Source organism: Mastigoproctus giganteus, chromosome 2 (genome assembly GCF_048544385.1).
Source record: "Mastigoproctus giganteus isolate SK-2022 chromosome 2, ASM4854438v1, whole genome shotgun sequence".
NCBI classification, from domain to species: Eukaryota; Metazoa; Arthropoda; class Arachnida; order Uropygi; family Thelyphonidae; genus Mastigoproctus; species Mastigoproctus giganteus.
In genome coordinates, this window is record NC_143576.1 from 56,068,567 (window position 1) to 56,086,641 (window position 18,075).

At 35.7% G+C, this 18,075-nt stretch overlaps 1 protein-coding gene across 1 annotated transcript in view; it reads right to left on the reverse strand.

Moving 5' to 3' along the window:
- LOC150089312 (ubiquilin-1-like) overlaps window positions 1-18,075 on the reverse strand; it is a 201,958-nt gene that overhangs the window by 48,880 nt on the left and 135,003 nt on the right. Inside the window, exons 9-11 of the mRNA XM_090388991.1 lie at window positions 12,165-12,469; window positions 8,220-8,303; window positions 1,885-2,000 (exon numbers count right to left, since the gene is read on the reverse strand). Coding sequence (XP_090245117.1) covers window positions 1,885-2,000; window positions 8,220-8,303; window positions 12,165-12,469 — 505 coding nt within the window. The remainder of the gene's footprint in view (window positions 1-1,884; window positions 2,001-8,219; window positions 8,304-12,164; window positions 12,470-18,075) is intronic.

Consider the following 18,075-nt stretch of genomic DNA (forward strand, 5'->3'; position numbering starts at 1 on the left):
GATGTGTAATAGAGAACATGTTCCTTATCTTCTCACTTGCCATGTGATATAAAAGTTTAGAAGGTTAGAAGAAAGATTTCTGGTTATGTCTGTACCATGGTGATGTTAAATTGTTATACAGATTCTGGGTCTGTGGTGATCAGTATCCTTCTATTCTTTGGTGGGACATTTGTTAGCATAGCCTCTGCGGGGGGGTGGGGGGGTGCAGATATGGTGGGTAGTGTGGGTGGTGCTAGTGCATAAATTAGAGTTGTGCCTTGCAATGTAAAAAAAAAAAAAAAAGCAAGACAACCTTGATCAAATGAGAATATCATGCTTATTGTACCTTTTGAGTCACAGGATACTATTTATTATAAATTTGTCTCATGCACTCAAACAATGAATATATGATGATGTAAATGGAGAGACAAAGAAATTAGGCAGATAGGCTGAAAAATGGAAATTGTGGTTTAATATTGATAAATGCAAGATACTGCATTTGGAAAGCAGTAATCTCACAACTACACACCATTTGGGTGGCCGATGATAAAAAAGACACAGGGGGAATTGTACAGTTGAACAAGTTCCCAAGTGGTTCTACTGGCATTGTTAAGTTTGGTATGTCTAACGTCACATAAGACATAAGAGTCGAGATCATTCAGGCAAAAATATATTCAATATTATGTGATCCCTAGGAATCAGATAAAAATTGAAGCTTACCATACCTGAAGCCAGTATTTCTTTAGAGATGTCCTCCACAATAGCTGTGATTTACCTCTAAATTCATTAGTGCATGTGGATTATTCCTGTAGACATTGCCCTTCAGGAATCTCCATAAAAAAGACCAGAAAGAGAAAGATCTGGTGAGCACAGTGAATAATCTGAATAAGCTGAATGATTGTTGATTATTTTCCATATAATGATGAAATGAATCACAAAAGGCAAATCATGTTCTTAATGTCCAATTCAGTCAGGGATTGTTGCATAAGCCTTATCAAACAATGCTTAAAGTGGATGTTTGCTTTAAACCCAGTTGTTGTGCCAATTATTTCGTAGATGATTTCCCTGGGCTATGAATAATACACAAGCAGTATTTTAGTGTGTCCTCGTATCATGAACTTCCTTCTCTAACAAAGCATTCTTATTGTCTATTACAGAACCAGACTCTTCAACTTCTTTACTGACTGTGAAAATTGTTGACCTTATTGAACCCTTTTTTGTAACCAGATCTCACTTTAAAAACTCAAGTTGCGCTATAACAAAAATGCTAGTTTGATAAAAACCATTTTAAATAAAAATCAGACTGCTGAGTATACTCCACCTGGTGTAGAGAATTTTCCTACTGTTTTGCTTAGAGAATTTTTTATTTGTTGGTGCATCACTAACCAATAAAAATAATTTCATGTGTTGTGTTTAATTACACTAAACTCACCATGTCAGCCCAATGAAAACCCAATACAAAAAATATGGATGTTCAAAACTGTTCCACTTTTCGTGACAACCCAATATCACTGAGGCTGATGGAATTTTAAACTAAGGTGAATATTTTAGAAAGGCACTACATACTTTTGTATACCTTATTGATGAAAATGGGATCATTAAAGTTCCTAAAAATTTTTTTTTAAGAATCCTAATTCTTTTCTGTCTTTTGAGATACTAAGGATATGATCACGGAAAGATGTAATATTAGCAAAGATAATGATTAGAACCATATTTGTTCACAATGCAAAAGACAAACAACGGCATGTTTAAAGTTAACAATGGAATTTGAAATTTTAATGTCATCTACAGGCTTTTAATATTTAAATAATATTTTAACATTACATTAAATTAAAAAAAAATAAACAAAATAACCTGAAAATGCCATCAGAGAGAGAGAGAGAGAGAGAGAGAGACTATACTTACGTGCCAAATACACTTGGCGCTATTTGCTGTAACTGCTGCATTCCTTGCTGAATCTGCATAATTGCTTGTATTGCTTGAGGGTTACCAACAAGACTCTGAAATTCTGGATTACGCATCTAGGATAAAAACAAAAAAAAATTAAGTTAAAATATCAACTATGAAAAAATAAGCATCCTTTATTTTTAATGAAGACTTATGGATGAGAATATTTTATTTATTTTCAAATATGTTTAAGTAATTAAACAGTAAATCCAGGAAAATATGGTATGTAAAATTTATGAATTTTTCTGTAATGGAGTTATTGGTACATCGATATGTACTACCCTACAAAAAGTATATGGAAACTCAGTCACAATGCCATCACTGCTCTGCCACTCACTTCAATAGTCAGTTCCTCTTTGGCTGCCATGACATACTCCATACTGGGTAGGCTTTCCACCAATAAATGTTGAAAAGCAACCAGCTGAGCTACCAATGTGGGACGTGTTGGCCTGACTCCTCACGCAATGTTTTGGTTTATCCCATATGTGTTCCATGGGGTTTGAATTGGGACTTTGGAGGCATTCCAACTTTTTATGTTCATGTCTATGAACCACTGTCAACAGCATTAATGGTATGGTATGGGACATCATCCTGTTGAAATAAAGAGGTCTGTACCAATTGTGAGGAGCATGGAATTGTCCAAAATGTTAAGGCAGGCATTGTGGTTCACAGTTCTCCACACAACCACTGAAGGCCCAAGGCCTCACCCCCACCTCATCTCATCTGAACTTTATTATAGGCATAATGCACTCTAGTAGCAAATGTTCTCTAGGGATCCTCCACACACTGATCAGAATAGTGTTGTGAGATTTGTCACTTCTACATAGCAATTATGGCATTTGTTGCATCGAGCAAGTTAAGACCACTGATTGTGATTGGTGATGTTTGGTTAATGCACTGCTGCTCTTCCATGAAAACTGAGACTGCAGAGCTCTATACATAGTGTGTTCATACAAATCTCAACTCCATTTGATGCCTTACACTCCTGGTTTTTGTAACAGCTAGTCGTGCGGCGTGAGCTTCTACAGTCTTCCTGTGCATTACTGGACATTTCCATTTCATGATACATCACTGATGGGTGGCTTTACAGGCTGTCAGCAATTGCACGAATTGACAAGTCAGTTACATGACATCCAGCAATAATACATGTCAAAATCAACTCTATGTGCTGTGATAAGAACAACTAATTTGTGTGGCTGGATAATTTATAAAAACAAAATTATCTATATAATTTCCTAAGACTTATGTAATGAATTTCAAGAAAATGTAAGCATGTATAATCCTTACTACTCAGTTTTTGATGTCACTTGTATTTCTGTAAAATCAAAAGAATTAAATAAACAGCTTTCATTTAGCACAGAGTGGGCGTTTATTCTACTGCACAGCATTTACTTATGTAATGAGTTACAGATAAATCATTTCTTAAACATCTCATAAATTATATCTAATAATAATATTACAATTTTGAACCTCCTAAATTTATCAATCCATTAAATGGCTATGCTTAGAAAAAATGGGTGAATCCAGCAAACCACCTGAGAAATTGCAAATTCAGTCTTTAAATTGACCTTCTGTCAAAGCAACTGAATATGCAGGGTGGATATTTTACTCAAATAACTTTTTTACCAAGTTCCAACAACATTGAGAAATGTGTTTGGTTATGGAATTATCTAATTTCTATTTGTGAACAAAATTAGCAACTCATTAATAATAAGAGATAGAGTACTCAGTTTCAGAGTTTCATAATTCAAGCATCAGACTGACGCAATGATTCACTAAACAAGTTTTCTATTTATTTTGAGATTTGACATTGACCCAGCAACTTTCATCTGTATTCTGCTTAAAAGAAAATTATCCAGCCCACAGGAATGAGGCTGTTCAAAGTGTACACATAAATCATTATTACTGTGGAAAAAGTCTCATTGCCAAAGATATGCAACACTATGACACAGTTGCGCATACCAAATGTTTGCAACTTTTCCACCTTTTCACTTTGTTTTACTCTATTAACCTGGTTCATTAATCATTCACTATCCTTTTTTGTGTTGCATTTCCTTAATGGTAGTGACTACCGATATTCTAGAATTCTTATGTATTCACCCTCCATGTGCTACTACTCCAGTTGATAGAGGCCGTGTGGTACCTTAAGCTGCTGTAAACTATTCTTTAAATTTATATTGCCAACTTTTAGAAATTGAAAAGTGTAAAAATTTTAATAGAGATCCAAATATAAATGGAATGCACTGGGACTGTTTTGGCACAGTATGACCAGCATCTTGATGTAAGGTAAATTATGCATGTAATCATGAAATGCAATAAAATGTATACTATAGTTCTCTGCTCTGCTTAGTTATTTTTATTATTTCTGTTCCGTTCAATTACAGTAGTGGCTACTCCAAAATCCTTGCATTCTATTACCTAGCTGACCATGGCAGACCACGCTAACTTATGCAAATTAATTATCACAGCACCGATTAGTAGTGGCAAATGATGCAAGAAAAAAAATTCATACAGCATCAAAAAAAAAAAAAAAATCATTCAATCCATCCCCTCTGATAATTATTTGTCTAAGTCATTCATAAATTTATTCTAACTTCCCCAACATCATCTAATGTTGTGGAAGTGAGTAATACGAATAAATTTTAAGCTAAATATAAAAGTGATTAGATTAAGCATAGCTTAATCTAATTAAAATTATATTATACAAATTTGTATATCTTAAAATTATATATATAACATTAACTTCCTAAAGCATAGGAGCCATGCTATAGGATGTTCACATTAGATGGCAGAATATGAGTTTGGAGAAGAATTTTTCGTGGTTTGGGCTGATTCTGATGGTTTGGACAGGAGGCTATTTTCTTACTGTTGCACAAAGACCCTTCTACATTAACAATTCAGACAATTCCAGGCTATTTATACTGTGGCAATTCTATGGTAATGAATCTTGCATAGCACTAAGCATGGTTGGGTTGGAAAGCTAGCCCAGGATATGGCCAGCATGCCATCTTCTTCAGATGCATAGTTGCATACAAATTTAAAAAAAGAACTGCAGTAAAATGTAAGCTACTTACCAATGTAAAATTGATGAAAATATACCTAGGAAGATTATAAAATCTGTCATTAATAAAAAAGATGGGCTATATACACTAGTAATGTATTCAATAAACAACCCAACCATTTTCATGAAAGCATTAGTGCCCATATACTTTTGAAAGTATGATATGTTATACAAATTTGGGGTTTATTAGCCAGTGGGGGATTTCTTTGTCATTATTCTATATATTTTCCTAAAATGTTTACTTAATTTAACAATTGTCTGGATCATTCCATCAATACTGATAACAATTCTTTATAATTTAATCAAATAAATTACAGTAAATTACTGTAATCAAATAAATTACAGTAGAACCCAGATAAGAAATTCCCACATAAGAAGTTTTCCCCTCTATTAGATTTGGTTTCTTAAGTCCCAATTTCAACTCTATATATTGCAATGTATTATTATCCAGCATAAGAAGTTTCCCCAGTAAAAAGTTTTCCCGCATAAAAAGTGTGTGATAAAGAATACACAGTGCATTATTATAATAACATTTTCTCACTTAATACATTTTTTACATATACAAATTCTTTATTTTTAATATTAAAAAATATGAACATTTTGGTAATTGAACAAGTTATTGCATAGCATTATGTTAGTTCATAGTAAAGCAATGAAGTAGGTGAAATGGCATCGTTTTTAATATACATGTATCTCATATTGTGAATGCCTTCACAATGTGCCCTGGTATTGAACTACCTCAAATAAGCAACGCTTTGACAGTGGATTCTCGAATGGGCAACACTTCGCCAGCGGATTCTTGGTGGATACCACCACTCAAGGGTGATGGTTTGATTTGATTTGATTTGGGTTTTATTGGCGCATCAGCAACCGAGGCTATAATGCGCCAAATACTGGTCATATATAAAAAGTTAAAACATTCAGTGACCTAAGTAGTTAGGCCACCATGTCGAGATATAAAAGGTGTAAAAGTACATGAAAAAAGGAATGACAGTTCAATTTTAAATATAAGTAAAAAGGTTTACTGATTTTAAAAGGCTAAAAACAGCAGACTCATTGTCAGATAAAATCTGACTGAGTGTATACGGCTCAGCCAGATGACTAAAAGCGGTAAAATAAAAATCACGTTCATGTCTAAAGCGTGGACACTCGGTTAAAATGTGGCGTATACTTAAACAGGTGTCACAGTTCTCATACATAGGACCAAGGGTGATGGTATCCACCAAGAATCCACTGGTGAAGTGTTGCCCATTCGAGAATCCACTGTCAAAGCGTTGCTTATTTGAGGTAGTTCAATACCAGGGCACGTTGTGAAGGTATTCACAATATGCGATATCACAAAAAAGACACCATTTCACCTACTTCAGTGATTTACTACGAATTAAAATGATGCTTGACACAAACTTGTTCGATTAGTGAATTTTCCGTAGTCTGAGGCTTTCAGTGATAAATCCTTTTTAGTATAAACATTTTGATATAATGGAACTGCCATATTGCAATTGTTTTCATCGATATCTATAACTGGATGGTGTTGACTACGTGAAGCACGGCATCTCCGTAGCCAGGTGGGCAGGAGCAGCAGTGTGTAGCACACGCTTCTTGATTAGACCGGGGTTCGAGCCCATGACCAGCAAATATGGAGGATGCGGAAAGGTCAGGGAATGACCACTGACCACAGCAATATGGCCTTAGTTGCTAATTCTCCTAAAAAACCAAATAACAAATAAATCACATGAAGCACGGTGATGCACATGCCATTAAGTTCTAATGTTCAACTGTCCAGTTCTGAATTACTTAGTGGATTGTTGCTCTCCAAATGTTGGAACTCCAAAGGAGCTCATCCTTCCAACTTGGTAATGAGTATTTGGTAAGGAGTTTAATGAACAGAATGTTAAGCAATTAGAAATCCTGAGTTAAAAATGGCTCCCATAGGCAGAAATATTTATAAATTCTGAAATAGTACTTAAAAATGGTCTTTAACTTATGCATGTGTTATCTTTTCATTTTTATTTGTGTATTTGTGTTTTATACCCTTAGGCCATTTTACCTTCTAAGAAGTTTTCCCACTTAAGAAGTTCTAAACTTTCGGTCCCTTGAAAAACTTCTTATCCAGGTTCTACTGTATCTGTTAAATAGCTATCAATAAATTCATCTTTATATGAGCAAAGTTATACTGCCTATTAAAAAGGACAAAATCCTTGATGTAGGATTTGACAAAATTATTGACAACTCAAGTTACAATGCTATTACAACAAACTATCCAGATGCTGCATTAAGCAGTATAAATAAGCAGTATTTCCTTTATGAGAGGTATTTTTGCTATTTATCTGTATATCATTCCACCTTCATTACCATCTCCATCGTCACTTAGATGGCTGCCTGACAGTTATAGCTTCTCAACTGGGTTGCAGTGAAGACCCGGTCAGGAAGGCATCAGACAACCAAGTGATGATTTAACTGAAAATGACATATGCTAAATGGTGTGCAGAAAATTTTGTGGTTCATGTCTCAACTTGTAATTTAAATCTTCACTGAGTTGCTTGGCATTAATGTGGGGCTCTTTGCTTTAAGGCCAGTGAGATTACAATAATCATCAAAAACAGCCAGCCTTTGCACTGTTTTACAAATAAATAGAAATTATACTTTTCATACAAGAGGGCTATTTAATGTAATAGTACCCCAACTAAGTATGGTATACTTCAGAACCCCCCCCCCTTTTTAACAGGCAGTCCCACTTTTATTTTTGTAAGGGCTTGAACTTTGTATTAAGATGAGTTTATGAATCACTATTACTACAGACTAAGAAAGCTTCTCTCCCAGTTTTATATGTGTGCCAATAACATCATCTTCCAACTTCATTTCTTTAAAAATCAGAGAAAACTCTAAATCTGTCATATATTTGTGAAAACTGTTTATTAAATCTGTAATAATGAAAAACTTAATATGGCAGCTATTGGTTATTAGCAACTTGTAACTGATCAACAGCATTTGAATAATAAGAGTGGCTAATTACCGTTTTTAAGAATATTTATACTGATAACAAAGCCACTCTTAATGTGCTATTAAAATCTTTAATTAGGTAAAATTAATTTAATCTCATTGGTTTGAACAGTGCCTATATAATTATATATTTCAATATAGAAATTTGCTTACAAATAAAAAAAAAAGTCATATTTTGAGTGCATGCCACTCAAAATATGAGTTCTCAGCATTCATAAAAACAAAATATTACTTGATTCAATATTGTAGGCATCATTTCTCTCATTTGGGCTTGTAGATTTGGATTTCCAGCAAACAGTGGATTAGAGTAAATAATCTGGAGAGAAGGAGAAAAAAAAAATAATAAAATAAATATATATATATATATATATATTATTTACTATGTAAATAATATATATACAGGGTTATTCAAAATGAAGGCCGGGGTTTCAAACAATTCCTGTACACACATGAGCAGACATAGGAAGAAAGAAATATTTCCAGAATGCAAGTATAATAATGAAGTTTTTTTTACATACCTCATAAATGTTCAATATGAGAGCCTTTAGTGAAATCGCACATTCTGTTTATTCACTTTCCCTGACAGCAAAGTGGCACTGCACAACGGTAACAGATTTACTTACATGAAACTCCAACACAGTAAAAGCTTTCTCATTACATTCCGAAGCCATGTCGCAACAGGGTAGAACTGGCATCACAGGGAAACGAACGACTGCACGGCGGTATGCATCCAATGCCATCTGGTGGTTAGCCGTGCAGCATACCGAACACCATGAGCGTGGGAACGAAACTTGAGATATTATGCGTTCTTTCGAGATGGCTACAAATGATTATGACACATGCGCTTTTCCAAAAAAAAATTCTGAAACCCTGGACTTCATTTTGAATAACCCTGTATATACAGGGTGTCTCAAAAATATCGGTACAAACGTTTAGGGGAGGTAGGTAACATCTAAAGGAATGTGAATCGCATAGGAACCCATAACCGGAAACGTCACCGTAAGTCGGTAGACAGCGTGGTAGCCGCTGCACGAAGAGCATGCATCGATATACGAACTGTGAGCTGGCAGACATGCACCTAGTGTATGGATTAGCAGAGGGCAATGGATGAGCTACTCAACGAATTTATGGAGAACGCTTCCAGGACAGACATGTACCGGACCACGGTTTGTTTGCACATGTACATCAAAATTTGTGTGATTATGGGTCATTTAGAGGTAACAGGAGTAGTGCGGGCAGACCACGTTCGACACGAACTCTCATGGAAGAAAGTGTGTTGAATGCCTTCCAGAATAATCCTACTACCAGCACATGTGCCGTTGCCTCCTCTGCCTTAGGAGTGTCTCGTTGCAGTGTACAGTGTGTCTGGCACAACGATTCCTTACACCCCTTTCATCTCCAAAGGGTTCAGTTACTGCTCACCCAAGATCATCCTGCATGTGTGGCTTTTGCGCAGTGATTTCTCCAAGAAAGTGTTCAAGACTTGAATTTTCCAGCCTATGTTTTGTTCACGGCTGAGGCTTATTTCACTCGGGAAGGCTTATTCAATCAGCACAATGCTCATGTGTGGGCTCACAACAACCCACACAGTGTGCGCCCCCATGCGGCACAACATCGCTTCGCAATAAATGTGTGGGCAGGTATGGTCGGTGACCGCTTAGTCGGCCCATACCTGTTACCATCCCGCATGAACTCCGCTAAATATCAGATCTTTCTTGAACAAGTTCTACCAGGGTTACTTGACGATGTTCCAGCAAATGTGAGATGCAACATTTGGTTTCAACATGATGGGGCACCTGCCCATTATGGAAGGTGTGTTCGTGACCATTTGAACAGAGGTTTTGGGCGTCGATGGATTGGCCATGGTGGACTCGTTGCCTGGCACCTATGTTCACCTGATTTATCGAGCCTTGATTTCTTTCTGTTGGGGGCCCTCAAATCTATCGTGTATGAATTGCCTGTGGAGACGGAAATGGATCTCGTGGCAAGACTCGTCTGCGCTGCTGCTGTCAAAGAAACTCCAGGTGTGTTTGACCATGTCCGCCAATCCATGCTGCATCGGTGTCACTCACGCATCGCTTCTCATGGTGGATCGAGCATCTGTTGTAACATCATGAAATGCATCCATCTCGTACTCCATTGTTAATATTATGTGAAATAAATGTTTGCCGCTAATTACTGTCTTGTGTCATTTCTGCTTCTTGTGCCTCTGCTACTACTTTCCAGTGACGTTTCCGGTTATGGGTTCCTATGCGATTCACATTCCTTTAGACGTTACCTACCTCTCCTAAACGTTTGTACCAATATTTTCGAGACATCCTGTATTATATATATATATATATATAAATGCACTTTTACACACAAGGTTATACACAATAGAAGAGCACAAACAAAAATAAATACCTTATTAAAACTAAATAAAGCTGGATTAAAACTGAAATTTCACCGAATTTCAACTTTCAAAAGCACCAGCAACAATTCAAAAATAAAAAAAACATTAATTATATGGAAACCTGTTAAAAATAATCTTCGAAAATAATAATTATACGTTCAACATGAATACAAAAAGTTTTTTTTTTAATTTCATTAAAATTTTTAATTTAATTAAAAATAACTGATCACGGCATCCATATTACATATGAAATGAGGTAAGTACAACTAAGTTCTGGAGCTTTAAGTAATTGATTTTTGATAATTCAATACAAAATTTATAACTTTATGCATTGCCATAATGTAATTATAATATTAGTTTTTTCAATTCCTGAATTTTATGGCATGGCCTTAAGTGAGCATAAATAAATAGTTGTTTATGCATAAAATATCAGTATTAACTATAAGTCTTCAAGATGTGCTGAGATATTAAAGTCATCAAAAACCTTCTTATTTAATGAAACATGAGGAAATTTCAGAGCAAAAGAAAGAAATTTAAATTTTGTATTGTAATAAGAGATTAAACAACACTACACTTCACAAATTTTTAAAACAAAAAATAACTGAATTTACTGAAACAAGCTGGAAAGAAAATATTCCAATAACTGAACCATTCAGAAGCCAATTCTGATGATATTTCAAAATCCTCTGGATATTGTTTTCAAGTCTAAAATATGGAGCAGACTGCCCATTAGCAGTGCCTGTGGTATCATCATAATTCAAGATATCCCAAGTATCCCAATGCAAAACTGTCCACTCCCAAGAAATAGCAGCTGAGGATTCCACCAGACACCATTACCATTTGTAAGTAACTGAATAAATATCTGCCATGAGCCAAGCATCACTAAAACTGCATGGGGAAGGGAGGGAGGGTGGGAGAGGGAGGGGGAGAGAGAGAGAGAGAGAGATAGAAATTGATTTAATGATTCCTAGTTTTAAATTTGGTAGAGAGCTATTAAGTGCTCGATAATTGCTATATTCTATTATATTATGAAATCAACAGGGATTACCTTTATTTTTGATATAGGATGCTTATTTTTCAACCGATTCTCCTAGTCCAACACATTAACATTTATTTGTAAAGGCAATATAAAATTTATGAAACTAGTTTTAAATGTACCATGCAGACTGCAGAACAGAGTATGAAAAAAAAAAAAAATTTCTTGTTTATATTCCGGCACAACCACCAGGTCAGTGGAGTTCACAATAAATCAATCAATACAAATGTTAATTGTATTTAGCAGTCACGGGCTCCAACCCCAGTCCACTCAAAGAGCGTGTGCTACTGCACTTGCACTCCTGACCACTTGGCTACGTCAGGTGGACCTATCAAGATTTATAAAAATATAAAGGTCTGGTGAGGACATGTTTTGTTGAGACATACTAGGACCACTGATATTCAACGGGACAAGTGTGCTGGTAATGACTACTTCCAGCATAATGTAACTACATTATATGTGGGTGTGGTTCCAGTATATAAATTTTAATTGAAGAGTAGTTCCAGATGCGCAAAACAGTAACTTCTTTCTACTTTGTTGGTCTACACAGCCCCAAGAAGTCAATTTAACAGAGAAACTGCATGATGAAGTGGAGAGGGCTACAGGCATATGGATCAGCTATCCATTCTTCAGGAATTGAAATACGCTCTCTTGTACTCAAGAAATATTTTTGTGAATTAACACTGGTTAGTTACCTACTTTCATATTAAAGATACTAATTATTAAAGTAAAGACACCAAAAAGTCTACCTGAGAAGCCATATCTGGATTTGAAACTAATGACTGAAGCATTGGTTGCATGTAAGGTGCACCCAACATATTTTGCATCAGCTGAGGATTATCACTGAGCTGTTGCATTAAGCTCTGCATTCCAGGTGAATTAAGCATACTGCTTCTTAAAGAACTTGCCATTGTGTTTAATGGAGATGTTGTAGTTGTAGAGGAGCCATTTCTATCGGAGGTGGTAGTAGCAGTTGTGGCTGTATGGGAAGCCCATGGATTAGGCAATGGTTCCCTGTTTTCTGTACCCTGTTGTGGAGAACTGCTACTTCCATCTAGAAACAAAGAAGAAAAATTACTCAATTTAGCAATTTCACTGAAATCAAAATATCACAATTGAACTCTGCAGTCAATCTCTGGTTATAAGCCCATTGTTTATGTTTTAATTCTTTTACACTTCAGCAGAAGGCTAAGAAAAAAAAAAATATATATAAAAAAAAAATACTTTTAATATTTTTGGAGAACAGATTATATCCATCTCTTATTCTTTGAATAGGCTTTTTTTCTTCTGTAATTTAAATTACTTTTCAATTCTCTGACAAAACTATATTTTGATGGTATTCACACCAAGAGAAGTTTTTTTCTTATTCAATTTTAATAAAAACTTTCTAAGTAGCATATAACATAATATTTTAATGTTTTCTGTAGAAAACACTCTGTAATTGACTTCTCTGAACACTAATTTTACATACAATGCAAACTCTGCAATTATATCAAATAAAGATTCACGAGTTGGATGTAATACTAACTGAGAATTTATGATGGAATTTACTAAATCTACTGACAGTAGTTTAATAATTCTGGTATTATATTCAAATCTTGAATCTTTTTCATAGGTTGCAGTGTATGTAAAATTCAAAATAAAGAATTCTGATACAGAATTTCAAAGTTAGTTCATCTTTTGAAGAGGCAAGAGGCTGTTTGTAAGAGAGTAGCCATTTTCTCCATGGCACTTAGCTAATGTTCCAGAGAGCAGGTAGCTTTTATTGCCAGTGCTGCTTCCTTCAGCCATAAGTGAATCTATAGTGAAGAGTGTATGCTCAATGACTGTTGCAGCCAGAAAAGGTATTCAACAGCGAAGAAAAGGATAAGAGCATATTTTCAATTTTGCAACACTGAATTCTTTCAGGGTGGTACCGAAAAATAAAAGACACAGTACCATACCTTATTTATGGATAGAATAACTTAGTTTAATGGCTTAAGTGTGCTTATCCAGCTATTCTAGCCTTTTACTTTGATTCAGTTAGGAAAGGGACATTTGAGAAATGAAGGATTTAACATCTTAGACATATCATATATATATAAAAAAAGCCTAATTAATTTTCACACATACTGGACATTTAAAAAGCATATAGAGAATTCCTATTCAAAAATCCTAGAGGGTTCATATTAAAAAAAAAAAAAAAAAAATCTAATTTTCATGAATACCAGACAATTACAAAGCAATTAAAATGGGTTTTCTCATCAGATAAATTAAGCTTTACTAATTCATTTAATGACATTTGAAGGTTACACCACAGCAAATTCCTCAAACTAAATACAAAGCAAACAGTGACCTCTTGGGTATGTTTTCAAGAAATAAACTAAAAAAAAAGAGTTTGATTAAAATTCCAGTAAGAATGGAATATAAATAAAAAAAGAAAAGAAAAGATTGTAATCAAAAAGTTACATGTAATACTTTAATAAAAAGGGAAAGCTCAAAACTGATTCATTTTAGCATGTGAAATAAAGCAGTTTTTTTTAAATTTTATTTCAGTTTTTACATTTTATTAAAAAGAGAAATTTTTTTAGATATCAGAATTTAAACCAACTTTTTTTTTTAAGTTATACAAATTAAATTATTTAGTTGAAGGAATTTGCCTTGTGTAGCCCTCGAATTTCATTAAATAGTTAATTATGCATAATTTACAACAATGAAAGATATTTATCATACAGGTGTAGAGAGGGCTGGGATTGACTACATCAGTTGGAAAAATCATAATGCAGTGTTTTTTTCTTCTCTTTTAGCTTTGAAAATCAGAGAAGAACACATCTATTGACCTCAGTTGTGTCTGACTGGGATGGCTTACAGAAGCCAAAACTGAAGAATTTCTGTGTTATTGAGATACAGAATTTGATCAAGCCAAATCAAGTGATACATAAACAGATGTAGATATTACTGTATCGAAAACAAGTAACAACAGGTTTTATTTAAATTTTTTTTTCTAAACTGATTTGATTTTTGACAATCTTATTTGTGTTGGACAGTAAAGTTAAAATAAGGACAAATTAATATTCTGGATAATTTTATGTACAAAGTTTAATTTTTACCACTGAGTGCATAACTACATATGCACTCAGTGCATATGTGGTTATTATTCTGTCTTTTGAATTATTTCTCCTGAATTAATTAGTGTTTTCTTAAATGCATGCACTTTGGTCTGTTCTTGGCTGGTCATGAATGTCAGTGACTCACCTCCTTTAAAACGTACAAGCCATCTTCAAACATTGCTTATATCAATAGTACTTGTGTATACTGTAAGATGAGTCCCCACTAGGGGCCTGTGACCAAATTCCAGAAGAACAACAGAACATAACACTACAGATAACCCTCGTATAACATAGAGTTTGGTTCCTACAAAATCTTGTGTAATGTGAAACCATGTTATACGGGACTAAGAACCAGTACAAAAAGGGTGGGTTACATTCCAAAAGCTAACAAAAATACACCATTTTTTTATAACTATCAGAAACTTAATTTTTAAAGTAGTGATAACTTAATATTTTAACTTTATTTTTATAATACAGTCGGTCCTCGTATAACACATGTTTATATTACACGAATTCGATCATACACAATTTATAAATAGGGGAACGATATCTTATATAACACGAACCGAATTCGCTTATGCACGATTCGCCTTTGTGTTTACAAGAAATGGCAGTCAAACGCGGAATCACCCCAACCGAACGCAACACGATGGGAATGAAGGGAAGATTCTGAAAATGTATTTATGTGTTTTATATCAGTGAAGGGGAAACACATTTCACCATAATAACGTAAAAACCAACACAATTCCAGCTATAGATATAATCGCAAACGCAATTAGATCGAGTTTACTACCAGTTTATAACAGATTCCACTAGCAGAAACGAAAGTGGAAATTGTTTTTATTGTTTTATGGTAGTAACCCCCAGAAATGTGCTTTAGTAAAATGTGGGGTGTTAATAGTGTATCTCGGCCTTTACGGTGTTTATTCAGTTACTACACCCAAAGGAACTAGTAGTTGTTGGTGACTCTATTGTCAGGGAAACGGGAAACATGCTTTGTAAAAAGGATAGGTGGAATAGGACCAGGGTATGTCTGCCAGGGGCAAAAGTTGATGACGTTGTAGAGCGGATATCATCTTTTAAGGGCACAAAAGGTGATATAGTTGTACACGTTGGCACTAATGACATTAAGAGTAGGAGACCGGCGGAATTACTTGACAAGTACAGGTCACTGATGAAAAAAAGCCGTGAATTAGGGTTGAAATTGAAAGTGTCTGCAATTCTGCCCAGACACGATAGGAGGGAGTATATGATGAGAGCCCTGTCAATCAATTCGGCCCTGGAAAGATTGTGCAGGGCTCAAGGGGTAGAATTTTTTTCAGCCTGGTCTGTACTTGTTAACAGGAGAGACTGCTTCTACAGGGATGGGATACACTTAAATAGAAAGGGTGCAAGAATGTTTGCTGATGCTATCGAGGCAATGTTAGGTGGGTCGGAAAACTGCTAGATTGGGGGGATACAAGGACAAATAGATTAACAGTAGCCACTGGCAGAGGTGAAAGTGATTCTTGCACTGCTTCTATTGGAATGAGCCGCAGCCTGGAAAATAAGATGCAGGATATTTCAGAGACTGCTGGGAATCATTGGGGTACAAGTAAACACATGGGTTGTGTTAGGGTAGCTAAGAAAAAGAACAGGTGCATGTATACTTGTGTGTACACCAATGCTAGGAGTTTAGTAAATAAATTTGATGAATTTGAGGTATTGCTCAAAACATCAAAGGCAGATATTGTGGGGATTTCAGAGACGTGGTGTCACACAGATATAAGAAATGCAGAACTGGAATTTGGGGAGTACAATGTCTACAGAAAGGATAGACAGGATAGGAAGGGAGGAGGGGTTATGCTATTAGTTAAAAAACACATAAAATCCAAGGAAGTGAAGCCAGTCGACATCGCTGGACAGTGCAGTGTCGAGTCAGTTTGGTGTGACATAAGCATTGGGAGATCAAAATTGAGAGTAGGAGTGTGCTATAGGCCTAATGACTCTGATGAGTATAATAAGAAACTGTTCGGAGAAATAGAGTGGGCCAGTAAATCAGAGAGTCTTATAATGGGGGATTTTAATTTCCCAGATATTGACTGGAATTTGGGGGCTGGTCACTCACACAGTAGCAAGGCTTTTGTGGATTTATTGGATGACTGTTTTCTACATCAGCATGTTCGGGAGGCAACTAGAGGGAGTAATACTCTTGATTTGATTATCAGTAGTGATTCTTCATGCATTAAGAATCTGCAGATAAATGAACCACTTGGTGGCAGTGATCACAGTGTGCTGAAGTGGGAGTTACTCAAAGAGGTAACTACCATTAGGGGTAAAGGGAAGGGGTATTGCTTTCGTAAAGGCGACTACAATGGACTGAGACAGTATTTAAATTCTATACAGTGGGATCAACTGATGATATTGCCAACAGCAAATTCAAAATGGGAAGCATTCAAAGAACTTATCGTGGAAGCTACTAGGCTTTACATACCAACTAAGAAATTTTGTTCAAGGTTTAGGCCTAAATGGTTGTCAGATGAACTAATGAGGCATATGGCAGAGAAGAAAAATGCATGGGATACATACAAATTAACACGTGACACGGACGCCTATGATAGATACAAGTTGATCTGTAACCAAGTTACAAAGGAGGTTAGGCAGGCGAAGGCAGATTACGAGAGATCCTTGGCAAGGGATGCGAAGAAAAACAGCAAAGAGTTCTTTACTTATGTAAACTCTAGAAGGAAGGGGATGAATCAGATTGGTCCACTTGAGATCGATGGGTCAACTGTTGACCCTGCTCGGGTAGCTAACAAACTAAATGAATATTTTGCATCGACATTCACACATGAGGAGTTATTCAGCGAGGGGAATGCCAGAGGTGTATTCAACTCTAGCAGTAAGCAAGAGAATCTTGTAATAACTGAGAGCAAAGTGGAGGAGAAATTGTTGAAGATAAACACAAGAAAGGCACCTGGGGTGGATGGGATCTATCCAGTTATATTAAAGGAGGCAGCAAAGGAGGTAAGCAAACCCTTAGCCATAATTATGAGAGCTTCCTTGGACTCAGGGGAGGTACCCATTGACTGGAGATGTGCAAATGTGACCCCAATTCACAAAGGGGGATCAAAGGCTGACACAAGTAATTATAGACCTGTGAGTTTAACTTCTGTTCCCGGAAAATTAATGGAGGCACTGGTGAAAGAAGCACTGCAGGATCATCTAGACAAGACTTCAGTTATAGCTAGGACACAGCATGGTTTTGTTAAGGGGAAGTCTTGCCTGACCAATTTGATTGGATACTATGATGCAGTCACAAAAGAACTGGATGCAGGGAATAACTTTGATATTATATACTTGGATCTTAGAAAGGCTTTTGATACTGTTGCACATGGAAGACTGCTGCACAAATTGGAGCAGTGTGGCATTGGAGGCAAGTTGCTGCTATGGATAAAGGGGTGGTTGAGGGGGAGAAGACAGAGAGTGGTAATCAATGGACACTGCTCATCGTGGACTAATGTTATTAGTGGAGTCCCTCAGGGTTCAGTATTGGGGCCTTTATTGTTTTCTGTATTTATAAATGATATTG